Below are 16,628 nucleotides of genomic sequence, written 5' to 3' on the forward strand. Positions count from 1 at the left end.
GCGGACAACTGAGAGAAAGTCCAAATCACGAGAATTATAAGGAAATCAAACTTGAGCCACAAAAGGTTCAGCCCTGGTAAAGCTTTGTTAGTACACGAAAATTATAAGCAGATTGAACTTCAATGGGGAATCCTGCGCCTTTTGAAAGCTGGACAATTCAACAGAAACAAGTGCGTCTCATCAAACATTCGCATTTGAGAAGGGGAAGGAATTATGCTGGCCACAGTGGCCCACGGCGACTGGCGCGCAAAAAACAACGCAAATTTTAGTTGAATAGCCAATCTGAAACCAAGTAACTGATGTCAAATTCTCACCTCGACGGGGAGAGTAACTCTTTAAAGTTTCTTGAGTCTCTTGGCAGCGTCTTTGAGGATGGCCTTACGGGGTCGCCCACGACTCGGCTTTTCCTCTGGCTCCTCTTCCTCCTCTTTGTCTTCAACTTTTTCAACGTCCTGCTCATCTTCATTGTCAGATTCAATTTGTTCTGACGCTTTTCTCTTCCCCTTCCGGTCGACCGAGCCATATGACGAAGTGGGTGTGTCGAATGTTTTCTTCGCCGGCGAAACCAAAGGAGAACTCGTTGAGGGCATATTCTCATCGGAGTTCAACTTCACTCTGAAGTGATATCCCGAACCAACGGTAAGCAATACGGTTGACGTTGTGGGTAAGTGATAGCTTGTATTTTACGCACAAGTTTCTGCCTTTTCCGTGGGGGTTCGACTTTATCGGCGGGCCGCTTGCCTTTGCGCGGCCAATCTGGTGGCCACTGGTGATACTGCAATCGTTCACCTAAAGGCAATTCTATGTTAGTTGGTTTGAACGACTGACTTCCATTGGTGGAAAACCCACAAGCACCACGGCCATCTTCGCTCTCACGTCAAAATCGACCAACAAGCCGACAATTTCCAACTCTCGGCCAACAACGTAGCACTACAAACATGGATGAATTTGGGATGGCATATATTGATCATTTTTTTTTTTTTGAAATTTCTCTTTAATTTGTTTCCTTCCTGCAACATCATAACCCTTCTATAATCTCTCTTTCTCTTTATTTCCTCCTTTCTTAGTTTTCAACCATAGTAAAAGCTTCATTTTGTTGCCAGATCAAATAGGTCATTTTTACATACTCATATGAATTATTCCTGAGAAAAAATAGTCTGTAAAGTCAGGCAGGGAGGGGAAGGGGGGAGGAGGAATGGGGAGGCATGAATTATTGTCACTTGAACCTTGCAGAAGTGTTGAAATCTACTTTCCAAAAAAAAAAAAAAAAAAAAAAAAAACAATCAGTCTCAATATATCATGCTACATCAATTTTGTTCAAATTTAATGGCTTGTATATATGACTCATCATATCCAATATCGTAAATTTCTACTAGGCCTGAGATTGATTTAAAGTTTGTACCAGATTTGAGTAAGGTGTCTTATATCATGGAAGAACTCCCACGCTGCGCTAAGATATAGTGGGAGAAACAGCAGGAAACTACCAAATCGGTGATATTTGGCAACTGATCACATTGTGGTTGTTACATTTGGAGGTTTTGAGGTCATTCAAGGTACACCATGATCCGTTGAGGCCATTTGATCATTTTTGTACCAATATCATGGAAGAACTCCCACGCTGCGCTGAGATATAGTGGCAGAAACACCAAGAAACCACCAAATTAGTGATTATTTGGCAACTGATCACATTGTGGCTGCACCATTTGGGGGGTTTGTGTTCATTCAAGGTACAAATTGAGACTTTGAGGGCATGTGAACATTTTGATACCAATATCATGGAAGAACTCCCACGCTGCGCTGAGATATAGTGGCAGAAACACCAAGAAACTACCAAATTAGTGATTATTTGGCAACTGATCACATTGTGACTGCACCATTTGGGGGGTTTGTGTTCATTCAAGGTACAAAATGAATCTCTGAGGGCATGTGAACATTTTGGTACCAATATCATGGAAGAACTCCCACGCTGCGCTGAGATATAGTGGCAAAACACCAAGAAACTACCAAATTAGTCATATTTGGCAACCAATCACATTGTAGCTGCTAAATTTGGGGGTTTTGTGGTCATTGAAGGTACAAAGTGAATCTTGAAGGGCATGTGAAAATTTTGGTACCAATATCATGGAAGAACTCCCAGGATGCGTTGAGATATATTGGGAGGAACACCAGGAAACTACAAAATTAGTGATATTTGCCAACAGATCACATTGTAGCTGCTACATTTGGGGGTTTTGTGGTCATTCAAGGTACAAATTGAGACTTTGAGGGCATGTGAACATTTTGATACCAATATCATGGAAGAACTCCCACGCTGCGCTGAGATATAGTGGCAGAAACACCAAGAAGCTACCAAATTAGTGATATTTGGCAACTGATCACATTGTGGCTGCTACATTTGGGGGGTTTGTGGTCATTCAAGGTACACAATAAATCTCTGAGGGCATGTGAACATTTTGATACCAATATCATGGAAGAAATCCCACGCTGTGCTGAGATATAGTGGCAGAAACACCAAGAAACTACCAAATTAGTCATATTTGGCAACTGATGACTTTGTGGCTGCTACATTTGGAGGTTTTGAGGTCATTCAAGGTACAAAATGAATTTTTGAGGGAATCTGAACATTTTGGTACCAATATCATGGAAGAACTCCCACGCTGCGCTGAGATATAGTGGCGAAAACACCAAGAAACTACCAAATTAGTGATATTTGGCAACTGATCACATTGTGGCTGCTACATTTGGGGGTTTTGTGGTCATTCAAGGTACGAATTGAGACTTTGAGGGCATGTGAACATTTTGATACCAATATCATGGAAGAACTCCCACGCTGCGCTGAGATATAGTGGCAGAAACACCAAGAAGCTACCAAATTAGTGATACTTGGCAACTGATCACATTGTGGCTGCTACATTTGGGGGGTTTGTGGGCATACAATGAATCTCTGAGGGCATGTGAACATTTTGGTACCAATATAATGTAAGAACTCCCATGCTGCGCTGAGATATAGTGGCAGAAACACCAAAAAACTACCAAATTAGTGATATTTGGCGACTGATCACATTGTGACTGCTACATTTGGGGGGTTTGTGGTCATTCAAGGTACAAAATGAATCCCTGAGGGCATGTGAGCATTTTGGTACCAATATCATGTAAGAACTCCCACGCTGCGCTGAGATATAGTGGCAGAAACACCAAGAAACTACCAAATTAGTGATATTTGGCAACTGATCACATTGTGGCTGCTACATTTGGGGGTTTTGTGGTCATTCAAGGTACACCATGAATATTTGAGGGCATGTGAACATTTTGGTACAAATGTCAAGGAAAAACTTCCACGCTGTGCTGAGATATAGTGGCGGAAACACCAAGAAACCACCAAATTAGTGATATTTGGCAACTGATCACATTGTGGCTGCTACATTTGGGGGTTTTGTGGTCATTCAAGGTACACCATGAATATTTGAGGGCATGTGAACATTTTGGTACAAGTGTCAAGGAAGAACTTCCACGCTGTGCTGAGATATAGTGGCGGAAACACCAAAAAACCACCAAATTAGTGATATTTGGCAACTGATCACATGGTGGCTGCTACATTTGGGGGTTTTGTGGTCATTCAAGGTACAAAATGAATCTCTGAGGGCATGTGAACATTTGATCATTTTTTTACCAATATCATGGAAGAACTCCCATGCTGGACTGAGATATAGTGGCAGAAACACACAGAAACTACCAAATAAGTGATATTTGGCAACTGATCACATTGTGGCTGCTACACTTGGGGGTTTTGTGGTCATTCAAGGTACACCATGAATCTTTGAGGGCATGTGAACATTTCATTACCAATATCATGGAAGAAATCCCACGCTGCACTGAGATATAGTGGGAGAAACACCAAGAAACTACCAAATTAGTGATATTTGGCAACTGATGACATTGTGGCTGCTACATTTGCGGGTTTTGTGGTCATTCAAGGTACAGAATGAATGTTTGACCGCATTTGATCAATTTGGTACCAATATCATGGAAGAACTCCCACGCTGCGCTGAGATATAGTGGCAGAAACACCAAGAAACCACCAAATTAGTCATATTTGGCAACTGATGACATTGTGGCTGCTACATTTGGAGGTTTTGAGGTCATTCAAGGTACAAAATGAATCTTTGAGGGAATCTGAAAATCTTGGTACCAATATCATGAAAGAATTCCCACGCTGCGCTGAGATATAGTGGCGAAAACACCAAGAAACTACCAAATTAGTGATATTTGGCAACTGATCACATTGTGGCTGCTACATTTGGGGGTTTTGTGGTCATTCAACGTACACCATGAATCTTTGAGGGCATGTGAACATTTTATCACCAATATCATGGAAGAAATCTCACGCTGCACTGAGATATAGTGGGAGAAACACCAAGAAACTACCAAATTAGTGATATTTGGCAACTGACCACATTGTGGCTGCTACATTTGGGGGTTTTGTGGCGATTCAAGGTACACAAAGAATCTTTGACTGCATTTAATCATTTTGGTACCAATATCATGGAAGAAATCCCACACTGCACTGAGATTTGGTGGCAGAAACACCAAGAAACTACCAAATTAGTGATATTTGGCAACTGATCACATGGTGGCTGCTACATTTGGGGGTTTTGTGGTCATTCAAGGCACACAATGAATCTTTGAGGGCATGTGAATATTTTGGTACCAATATCATGGAAGAACTCCCACGCTGCGCTGAGATATAGTGGCCAAAACACCAAGAAACTACCAAATTAGTCATATTTGGCAAATGATCACATTGTGGCTGCTACATTTGGGGGTTTTGTGGTCATTCAATGTACACCATGAATCTTTGAGCGCATGTGAACATTTTATTACCAATATCATGGATGAAATCGCACGCTGCACTGAGATATAGTGGCAGATACACCAAGAAACCAACAAATTAGTCATATTTGGCAACTGATCACATTGTGGCTGCTACATTTGGACGTTTTGAGGTCATTCAAGGTACACCATGATCCCTTGAGGCCATTCCATCATTCTACCAATATCATGCAAGAACTCCCATGCTGCGCTGAGATATAGTGGCGGAAACACCAAGAAACTACCAAATTAGTGATATTTGGCAACTGATCACATTGTGGCTGCTACATTTGGAGGTTTTGAGGTCATTCACGGTACACAATGAATATTTGAGGGCATGTGAAAATTTTGGTACCGATATCATGGAAGAACTCCCACGCTGCGCTGAGATATAGTGGGAGAAACACCAGGAAACTACCAAATTAGTGATAGTTGGCAACCGGTCACATTGTAGCTGCTAAATTTGGAGGTTTTGTGGTCATTCAAGTCACACAACAAATCTGCGAGGGCATTGGATAATTCTGGTACCAATATCATGGAAGAACTCCTGGCTTAATCCTCAAACTTGCAATGTCTTTTTTTCAGCAAGAAAAGAATGGTGTGTGTCGCATTGATGTTATCAGAAGTCTTCCATAAATTCCAAATCTACTTTATTTCAAAAATGGAAAATCATTGACCCCTCACCTCTCTCATGATACCATCCTTCAAGAATTTTTAAAGATATTCCATATCATCTTTGATATGCTGCATGCATACAAGGCCTTTTGAAACTAATTTGCCATGGAAATGATCAAATACCCTCAAGTACTCATTTTTTACCTTGAATGACCATGAAAACCCCAAATGTAGCAGCTACAATGTGATCTGTTGCCAAATATCACTAATTTGGTAGTTTCCTGGTGTTTCTCCCACTATATCTCAGCGCAGCGTGGAGTTCTTCCATGATATTGGTACCAAAATGATCTGATGTCCCTAATGTTTCATTGTGTACCTTGAATGACCACAAAACCCCCAAATATAGCAGCCACAATGTTATCCGTTGCCAAATATGACTAATTTGGTAGTTTCTTGGTGTTTCTGAAACTATATCTCAGCCCACCGTGGTATTTCTTCTATGATATTGGCACCAAAATTTCCAAATGCCCTCAAAGATTCAATGTGTACCTTCAATAACCACAAAAACCCCAAATGTAGCAGCTAAAAAGTGATTGGTTGCCAAATACCACTGATTTGATAGTTCCTTGGTGTTTCTGCCACTATATCTCAGCACAGCGTGGGAGTTCTTCCATTATATTGGTACTGAAATGATCAAATGGCCTCAACGGATCATGGTGTACCTTGAGTGATCTCAAAACGGCCAAATGTAGCACCACAATGTGATCAGTTGCCAAATATCACTAATTTGGTAGTTTCTTGGTGTTTCCGCCACTATATCTCAGCGCAGCGTGGGGGTTCTTCCATGATATTGGTAGCAAAATGTCCACATGCCCTCAAAGACTCATTGTGTGCCTTGAATGATCACAAAACCCCCAAATGTAGCAGCCACCATGTGATCAGTTGCGAAATATCACTAATTTGGTAGTTTCTTGGTGTTTCTGCCACTAAATCTCAGTCCAGCATGAGAGTTCTTCCATGATATTGGTAAAAAAATGATCAAATGGCCTCAAGGGATCATGGTGTACCTTGAGTGACCTCAAAACGGCCAAATGTAGCACCACAATGTGATCAGTTGCCAAATGTCACTAATTTGGTAGTTTCTTGGTGTTTCCGCCACTATATCTCAAAGCAGCATGGGAGTTCTTCCATCATATTGGTACAAAAATGATCAAATGGCCTCAGGCATTCATTGTGTACCTTGAATAACCACAAAACCGCCAAATGTAGCAGCCACCATGTGATCAGTTGCAAAATATCACTAATTTGGTAGTTTCTTGGTGTTTCTGCCACTAAATCTCAGTGCAGCGTGGGATTTCTTCCATGATATTGGTCCCAGAATGATCACATGCCCTCAAAAATTCACGGTGTACCTTGAATGATCACAAAACCCCCAAATGTAGCAGCCACAATGTGATCAGTTGCCAAATATCACTACTTTGGTAGTTTCTTGGTGTTTTTGCCACTATATCTCAGCGCAGCATGGGAGTTCTTCCATGATATTGGTACAAAAATGTTAACATTTCCTCAGAGATTCATTGTGTACCTTGAATGACCACAAACCCCCCAAATGTAGCAGCCACAATGTGATCAGTTGCCAAATATCACTAATTTGGTAGTTTCTTGGTGTTTCCGCCACTATATCTCAAAGCAGCATGGGAGTTCTTCCATCATATTGGTACAAAAATGATCAAATGGCCTCAGGCATTCATTGTGTACCTTGAATAACCACAAAACCGCCAAATGTAGCAGCCACCATGTGATCAGTTGCGAAATATCACTAATTTGGTAGTTTCTTGGTGTTTCTGCCACTAAATCTCAGTGCAGCGTGGGATTTCTTCCATGATATTGGTACCAGAATGAGCACATGCCCTCAAAAATTCACGGTGTACCTTGAATGATCACAAAACCCCCAAATGTAGCAGCCACAATGTGATCAGTTGCGAAATATCACTACTTTGGTAGTTTCTTGGTGTTTCTGCCACTATATCTCAGCGCAGCATGGGAGTTCTTCCATGATATTGGTACAAAAATGATCAAATGGCCTCAAGGGATCATGGTGTACCTTGAATGACCTCAAAACGTCCAAATGTAGCAGCCACAATGTGATCAGTTGCGAAATATCACTAATTTGGTAGTTTCTTGGTGTTTCTGCCACTATATCTCAGCGCAGCGTGGGAGTTCTTCCACGATATTGGTACCAAAATGTTCACATGCCCTCAGAGATTCATTGTGTACCTTGAATGACCACAAACCCCCCAAATGTACCAGCCACAATGTGATCAGTTGCCAAGTATCACTAATTTGGTAGTTTCTTGGTGTTTCTGCCACTATATCTCAGCGCAGCGTGGGAGTTCTTCCACGATGTTGGTACCAAAATGTTCGCATGCCCTCAAAGATTCATTGTGTGCCTTGAATGACCACAAAACCCCCAAATCAAGCAGCCACAATGTGATCAGTTGCCAAATATCACTAATTTGGTAGTTTCTTGGTGTTTCTGCCACTATATCTCAGCGCAGCATGGGAGTTCTTCCATGATATTGGTACCAAGCTTTCATATGCCCTCAAATATTCATTGTGTACCTTGAATGACCTCATAACAGCCAAATGTAGCAGCCACAATGTGATCAGTTGCCAAATATGACTAATTTGGTAGTTTCTTGGTGTTTCCGCCACTATATCTCAGTGCAGCATGGGAGTTCTTCCATGATATTGGTACAAGAATGATCAAATGGCCTCAAGGGATCATGGTGTACCTTGAATGACCACAAAACCCCCAAATGTAGCAGCCACAATGTGGTCAGTTGCCAAATATCAGTAATTTGGTAGTTTCTTGGTGTTTCTCCCACTTTATCTCAGTGCAGCGCGGGATTTCTTCCATGATATTGGTAATCAAATGTTCACATGCCCTCAAAGATTTGTGGTGTACCTTGAATGACCACAAAACCCCCAAATGTAGCAGCCTCAATGTCATCAGTTGCCAAATATGACTAATTTGGTGGTTTCTTGGTGTTTCTGCCGCTATAGCTCAGCGCAGCGTGGAATTTCTTCCATGATATTGGTACCAAAATGTTCACATTCCCTCAAAGATTCATTGTGTACCTTGAATGACCTCAAAACCTCCAAACGTAGCAGCCACAATGTCATCAGTTGCCAAATATGACTAATTTGGCGGTTTCTTGGTGTTTCTGCCACTATATCTCAGCACAGCGTGGGATTTCTTCCATGATATTGGTACCAAAATGATCAAATGCGGTCAAAGATTCATTGTGTACCTTGAATGACCACAAAACCCCCAAATGTAGCAGCCACAATGTCATCAGTTGCCAAATATCACTAATGTGGTAGTTTGTTGGTGTTTCTCCCACTATATCTCAGTGCAGCTTGGGATTGCTTCCATGATAATGGTAATGAAGCGTTCAAATGCCCTCGAAGATTCATGGTGTACCTTGAATGACCACAAAACCCCCAAATGTAGCAGCCACAATGTGATCAGTTGCGAAATATCACTAATTTGGTAGTTTCCTGGTGTCTCTCCCACTATATCCCAGCGCAGCATGGGAGTTCTTCCATGATATTTGTGCCAAAATATTCGCATGCCCTCAACGAGTCATTGAGTACCTTGAATGACCACAAAACCCCCAAATGTAGCAGCCACAATGTGATCAGTTGCCAAATATCAATAATTTGGTAGTTTCTTGGTGTTTCTGCCGCTATATCTCAGTGCAGCATGGGAGTTCTTCCATGATATTGGTACAAAAATGATCAAATGGCCTCAAGAGATCATGGTGTACCTTGAATGACCTCAAAACCTCCAAATGTAGCAGCCACAATGTCATCAGTTGCCAAATATGACTAATTTGGTGGTTTCTTGGTGTAACTGCCACTATATCTCAGTGCAGCGTGTGAGTTCTTCCATGATATTGGTACCAAAATGTTCACATGCCCTCAAAGATTCATTGTGTACCTTGAATGACCACAAAACCCCCAAATGTGGCAGCTACAATGTGATTGGTTGCCAAATATCACTAATTTGGTAGTTTCTTGGTGTTTCTGCCACAATATCTCAGCGCAGCGTGGGAGTTCGTCCATAATATTGGTACAACAATGATCAAATGCCCTCAACGGATAATGGTGTACCTTGAATGAACTCAAAATCTCCGAATGTAACAACCACAATGTGATCAGTTGCCAAATATCACTGATTTGGTAGTTTCCTGGTGTTTCTCCCACTATATCTCAGTGCAGCGTGGGAGTTCTTCCATGATATAAGAAACCTTACTCAAATCTGGTACAAATGTTAAATCAATCTCAGGCCTCGTAGAAATTTAAGATATTGGATACAATGAGTCATATATACAAGCCATTAAATTTGAACAAAATTGATGTAGCATGATATATTGAGACTGATTGTTTTTCTTTTTTTTTTTTGGGAAAGTAGATTTCAACACTTCTGCAAGGCTCAAGTGAAAATAATTCATGCCTCCTCATTCCTCCTCCCCCCTTCCCCTCCCTGCTTGACTTAACAGACTATTTTTTCTCAGGAATAATTCATATGAGTATGTAAAAATGACCTATTTGATCTGGCAACAAAATGAAGCTTTTACTATGGTTGAAAACTAAGAAAGGAGGAAATCAAGAGAGAGATGATAGAAGTCAGATGTTGCAGGAAGGAAACAAATTAAAGAGAAATTTCAAAAAAAAAAAAAATGATCAATATAATTTGATCAATATATGCCATATTGATCAATATATGCCTTCCCAAATTCATCCATGTTTGTAGTGTAGAGGGAGTGGGTTTTGATGAAATTTTTTGACCCCGGGATGACGTACTTGACGTTGAAGGTTTTGTGGCGTCGCTCCTTAGTCAACTGTTAGTCTCCGCGAGCCCCCGATGAGATATATAGCCCTAATCTTACTTGAGAATCCCAATCCGTGTGCTCGACGATGACTTCGAGCCTTGTTTCGAGGTTGAAAACAACCTCCTCTCGTTTGATGACAATCCCGAGTCCTTCGACGCTTGCTTTTTTGACAAAGTCGAACCCGTCCTCTGACACTTCCATCACGCGGGCGACTGAGTGCTGATTGTAAGTTAGCGTGGGCGTCTTGCCGTCGTTGGTAGCGATCAACTTCCCAGTCATGTAGTAAACAACTCTGGGCTCGAGAACATTCGTCAGCGCCGTATTTGTTGTCAATGTGACCTCGAAGTCACGTTGGTCAGAGCCGTCAACCCCCCAACACTGCAAAAAAGATGCAGTGGTGACATTTCCGTATTGATTGGCGCGAACATTCTCTGGCACGGACTTTGAAAGTTGTCAGTACCGTGCAACTTGAAGAGAAACTAAATTGACGTTGTGGTGACCATACTCGTGGCGCCGCCGGCGCGCAGGATATCCGGCGGGACTTCAAGCTCAGCAAGACTTCAAGTTTCCAGCCCTCAAGGCTTCCTCAAGGCTTCCTCAAGGCGTTTCAGGTTTTCTTTTTCTTGCTTTTCTTTTGTTCTTTTCTTTTTTTTTTTTTCATGCTTCTGTTTTCCTGCCAGTTTCTTTTCATCATGTTTGGTTATTTTCTTCTTTCATATTGCGCGCGTTGGATGGTTAGAGTGTGGTGGGTTGGTTTTCTTTTCTTTTTTCCTTAGCCTCCTAGTTGTTGTCTTTTCCTTTTCAGTTGTGGCGCGCGCATAGGCGCGCGGGTGGTTGTGATGACCTGTCACAAGATTGTCATCATCCCTGAAGTTTAAGTTCTTCGGAGCTTAGGCGGAAGGGACGGCATGAGACTTCGTCTGAACCCAAAATTTTGTCAGATCATCTCGTCACCTCGAATCTAAAAGCTTATTGATCCCAGTCAAGATATACTTGCGGAGCTTCTGAGTTATTCCTCTCAGCCCCGCATCGATCCTCTTCCAGATTCCCCTCTTTAAGATCACTGTTCCCCGGCCCAGTTCGCCGGCTTTTCCCAGATTCTCAACAAACAAACCACCGCCGACGGGAATCTACCTCCTGTCGTCTCAAACCAAAATCCCCCCCCCCCCCCAACTTCCGCTATCACTCGAATCCAAGAATCTCCCCCGGACCACCGCGAAGGCAGCGCAAGAGCGCAACATCCCTTCCAGTAACTGCCGACGGCCCAGCACCGGTCGGAGTTCCACATTTGGTCCCCCGAGCCGGGATCGAACCAGCGACCTCAAGATTTACAGTCTCGCCTTACGGATTTCGAGACGATCGGCGGTTGAGGCGCTTTCCCTCTCGGATCCTTTCTTTTAATCAATTTCTTTCCCTTCCCAGATCTCCTTTCCCTTCTTGCCGGCCACGGACGACTGTTTTCTTCTGTTGTCGACGGTGTTTGGCGTACTTGTTTCGCGGAGGTTAGGAGAGATAAAAGTAAGTTCTCTCCATTAGTGCACCTCCGAGGGTCTTCGCTACACGTTTCGAAAGCATTACACTTGCCACGCAAGTGAGCCGCACCGGACCCTTCCTCTGCTTTTCTTCGTCAGTATTTTGGCCTCTCCTCCTAGCGCGATGGCCGACGCATCTGCAGCAACATCCAGCGTTCGGATGGTGAAGATCAAGCCTCAGGACAAGACGCTGGGGTTCGACGGAACCAACGTCGAGCGGTTTTTGATGGAGTATCAGTTGGCTGCCAAGCTGGATGGCGCATCCGAAGCCGATATGGCCCAGCAAATCCGGTTCTTTGTTCGCAACGACGCAGTCAAGGACGTTCTCGAGACACTGGACGGTTTCGAACCACCAGTTTGGGCCACCCTGAAAGCTGCTATGATTGCGTATTGGGGAAAAGTGGATACCGCAAGATTTACGACGCGGGATTTGGAATCTTTGGTCCAAGAATGGATGGATAAAGGCGGCGTCGCGACGGTGGGCCAGTATCAGGCTTTTCGGCGAGTGTGGGACCCGATCCAGTCATATCTTCTTCGCAAAGCTCACATCGACTCTGTTGAGGAATTGCGGACTTGGTACTACAAGTCATTCTCGGCGGGTGTCCAGGAGCGTATCAGAGATCAGCTCATCAGATCAAAAGAGATGATCACCACCTTGGACAATCGGTTCAAACTGCCTGCTTTCGAGGTTCTCAAAGTGGCCGTCGACGAGGTGATGAGGACTCAAACGGCCCTCACCTTTGAAGATTCTAGATCAGCCGCTCCAGTTGTCGACTCTACTTTCAAGAATTCGAACGAGATCATGCAGAAGATGGAAGCGGACAGGAAACCCAAGCCAGTGGACTCAGCGTCGAAGGCTCCAGCCACCGTGGACGACCTCTCGCGTATGCTTCAGTCGTTTGAACAAAGGATCAAGAAAGAACTGGCGGCTCCTCAATCATCCTCTGTTCCGCCCGGGCCTCGCGGACCTCTAGTGTGCTATTACTGTCATAGGGAGGGCCACGGTACTGCCCGCTGTTTCGAGCTCAAGAAAGATAAGGAGGAGAAGTTGGTCGAGCAAAAAGGAACCAACTTTTTCCTCCCAAATGGCGCTCTTATTCCTTTTGATGCGTCACGACCGATTCGGCACGTGGTTGCTTCTTTCCAACCGCAGGCCAGCTCAGCGACTACGGAATATCGAGCAGCTTGCGGGTCTTTGGACCCATGGTACCCCCCGGCTGTGTCTTCCCAATCTTTTTCTGGCTCTTATCAATCGGATCCGGCGCGCAAGAAGCACGAAGCGCCTAAACCTTATAAGGCCCCGGCAGTCCCAGCTTCTGCCGCTAAGAAGTTCCCAAAGAAGGCCCCTTCTCCTAGTTCCGGATCAGAAGCTGAAGATATGGACGCTGAGCCCGAGCTTTTTGAGCGTTCACCGGCCGGCCCGCCCCAGCCGTCAGTTCCGGTCGAAACCGGTCCTTCTTCTGCTCCCTCTAAATCGGATTCAGGCCCATCTAGAGTCAGGTTCGAGAGAGGGATCGCCAAGGATCACCCTAAAGCAGTCGAAGGCATGCTGCAGAAGATTTCTGACCTCCCGTTGACGGTTACGGTTGCAGAGTTATGTGCCGTCGCGCCAGCCATCGCCGATGGGATGAAACGGTGGGTCTCGAAGCGCCGGGTAGAAGTCAACGCCGAGGAGCTGAAGGTCCACTCCGGGACGCTTTTGGAGGAGTCCCCGCCTCAAGAGGAAGAGAATCGACTGTATTCTTGCCCATTGGGGTATTTACCCTGCTTGCTCGGAGAAGATGAAGGCAATGCGGCCCCTTTAGTGGATTCCGGATCTCAACTGAACTTGATCTCGGATGCGAAGGCATCGAAGCTCAATCTAAGCCCCCGCGTCAACTTCAGTTCAGCAGTGTATGGCATCGGGAATCAGGCTTGTGAATTGGTTGGCGTCGCCGAAGACGTCCCCATTAGGATCGGGAAGTCAATAGTGGGCACCTGCCACTTTTGGATCACGCGCATGGACGGGCCCATCATTCTGGGAAGGCCTTTTCTCATGGATTTCGACGTCACACTCGCCTTCTCTGGTCAGACGGGCGAGAAGATCCTCATTCCGGACGCCAATGGTCGGAGAATCGAGATTACTCTTTGTTCTGTGGATTCGGGACGCTGGGAGCGTGATTTCCCGGGAGGCGGTCGCAAGGCGATCCTGACGCGCAAAGGGAAAGCGCGCGACGACCCCGTTGAAGGTCGTCATTTTTTGTAGATCAGGTTGACTCGGGAAGCGGCAGACTTAATGTAGAGTCTCGCAGTCTCGCCGCTGGGTCAACTTTTAATCAAGAGTCTCATGGGCGCTATTCTTCGTTTTCTTCTGGTATCCATCAAAACAATAAAGCTAAAAAACATCCCAAAATCCAATTAAATCTTAGAAATATTCTCTTGGGTTCAGATCTCCTTTCCTCAAGTTCTTCCGGTTCCGTCTCAGATCGCTCTTCTACTTCAAATTTCCGGATTCTGTGTTTTGGAGATGGTGAGCGCGGTCAGGCGCGCAAGGAGGAAATTGGTACCCCGCGGAGGCTGGGAGGAGTAGAAGTAAGTTCCTCCCAATTGTGCACCTCCGGGCTAGATGCTACTTCGTCGTCAAAAACTCTACCGCGTGCCACACTCGTGAGCCAAGAACAACCTCCGATCCCTTCTCATGTTTCAGGTGGACCTTCATCCCATCGAACACGGGTTCCTTCTCAAGTTCCGCCTCAACGCGCGCTCCCGTTGTTGTCTCAGGATCTTCGTGCAAACGGCATCAAGGCGTTTGAGGATTCTGACTCGGACTTTCTGCTTCACAACCCCGCTGCGGCTCACCTTCGTCTCCGCAACGAGAATAAACTACCTACTAGATCACGTCTCTGCGAAGAGAATAAACTCGTCCTACCCACCGAGGTCCTCCGCAACGAGGTTAATCTATTTCCGTCCTTCGAGACCCTCCGCAATGAGGCTAAACTTCCGAGCCTCCGCGACGAGGAGAAACTTCCGAGCCTCCGCGACGAGGAGAAACTATCTTCTTTGGGAATAGAAACTCGGACGCATTCGGAGGAACTAGAAGTAAGTTCTCTCCAGCTATGCACCTCTGGGCTAGATGCTCTTTCGTCGTTGCAAGCATTACATGCCACAGCTGTGAGCCGCACCCCGGATTTTGGTTTCTTGGCATCCTTAGGCGGCACGACGGCGACCGGAAGTCTTCTCCGCAACAAGGATAAACTATTTTCTTGGACTCTGGATTGTGAAGGTGGTGTGGTGGAGTTTGGACCATCGTGGAGGCCATTTGGGGTAGAAGTAAGTTCCTCCCAATGTGCACCTCCGAGGCGTGATGCTCCGCAAATTTTGAAAGCCCTACCACGCGCCACACTCGTGAGCCACTCCTATCCGTCTGGTCTCCCTTTCGCAGAGAAGGCAGCTTTCGAGGACAGCGCAGAACATCGGACCCGGCGGCTTCTTGAATGCGGGCTCAATCATCGCGCGCAGTTGGCGCTTGTGGACTCGTGGAAGGAGGGCGGATTTCTCTCTCTCGCGGCCAAATACAAACCGGCGGCGCGGAAAGTCAAGCCGGTGAATCAACCCATGCCACAGAGCCTCAACCCCCCGCTGCAGCGTCCTTCCCTTTCTCGTGATCCTTACCGCGGTCTTTCGCGCTCCTTGGCCGGCCCTTTTGTGCCATGCGGACGAGTCACGGAGCAGAGTCTTCAAGTAGTTAATTTCGGTCCCCCAGGGTGGTTATACCCAGCGGAGTTGGATCTCATCAAGAATGTGTTGGCAGAAAGGAACCTTGCCATAGCTTTCGACGAGTCTCAGCGCGGTCTGCTTAAAGAATCATATGGTCTTCCTTATATCATACCGGTTGTGGAGCACGAACCCTGGCAGAAGAGGAAGATTCCTATCCCCGCAGCCAAGATGGAGGAATTCACGAGGATCATCCGGGAGCGCGTGCGCAACGGGCTTTATGAACAATCTACGTCCAGCTACACGAGTCCGGTTTTCTGTGTGTTGAAAGGCAATGGGAAGCTGCGGATAGTCCACGACCTCCAGCCGTTAAATAAAGTCACGATTCGGGATGCCGGCGTCCCTCCAGCCACTGAAGAATTCGTCGAATCTTTTTCTGGGCGCGCTTGTTACGGCCTCGGCGACATCATGGGCGGCTACGACGAGCGCGCTCTGCATCCGATCTCAAGGCCGCTCACAACGTTCGATACGCCGCTTGGAAGGTTCCAACTCACCCGGCTCCCTCAAGGGGCAACGAATTCCGTGGCAGTTTACCAGGCCCAAATGGTCTGGATTCTTCAAGACGAGATTCCGGACCATGCCGGGATCTTCATCGACGATGGGGGTATTAAAGGCCCAGTTTCAGATTATGATAACGAAGTTCTGGATTGGCACTCTGGCATCCGGCGCTTCGTCTGGGAATACGCCGAAACGTTGGAGCGTATTTTGTTCAGGATTGAGGAATCTGGTTTAACTGTGTCGGCATCCAAGTTGGCGGCTTGTGTCCCCGCCCTGGAGATAGTGGGCCACGTGGTTTGTAAGGAAGGCCGACGCATGGCGAAGACCAAGATCAACAAGATCCTCTCGTGGCCGACCCCAGTGAACGCAACAGAAGTGCGCGGGTTTTTGGGGGTGGTGGTGTACGTTAGAATATTCATCCCCTCCCTGTCCCAGATCTGTTTGCCCCTCCGTCGGCTGA

The 16,628-nt window shown here is 45.6% G+C and overlaps 1 protein-coding gene across 1 annotated transcript in view; it reads right to left on the bottom strand.

The window, feature by feature from the left end:
• Positions 1-335: 335 nt before the first annotated feature.
• PtA15_10A341 (uncharacterized protein) overlaps positions 336-16,628 on the bottom strand; it is a gene marked incomplete at both ends in the record, with an annotated part of 33,377 nt that continues 17,084 nt past the window's right edge. Inside the window, 2 exons of the mRNA XM_053160506.1 lie at positions 336-615; positions 692-789. Coding sequence (XP_053024473.1) covers positions 336-615; positions 692-789 — 378 coding nt within the window. The remainder of the gene's footprint in view (positions 616-691; positions 790-16,628) is intronic.

This window comes from Puccinia triticina, chromosome 10A (assembly GCF_026914185.1).
Source record: "Puccinia triticina chromosome 10A, complete sequence".
NCBI classification, from domain to species: domain Eukaryota; kingdom Fungi; phylum Basidiomycota; class Pucciniomycetes; order Pucciniales; family Pucciniaceae; genus Puccinia; species Puccinia triticina.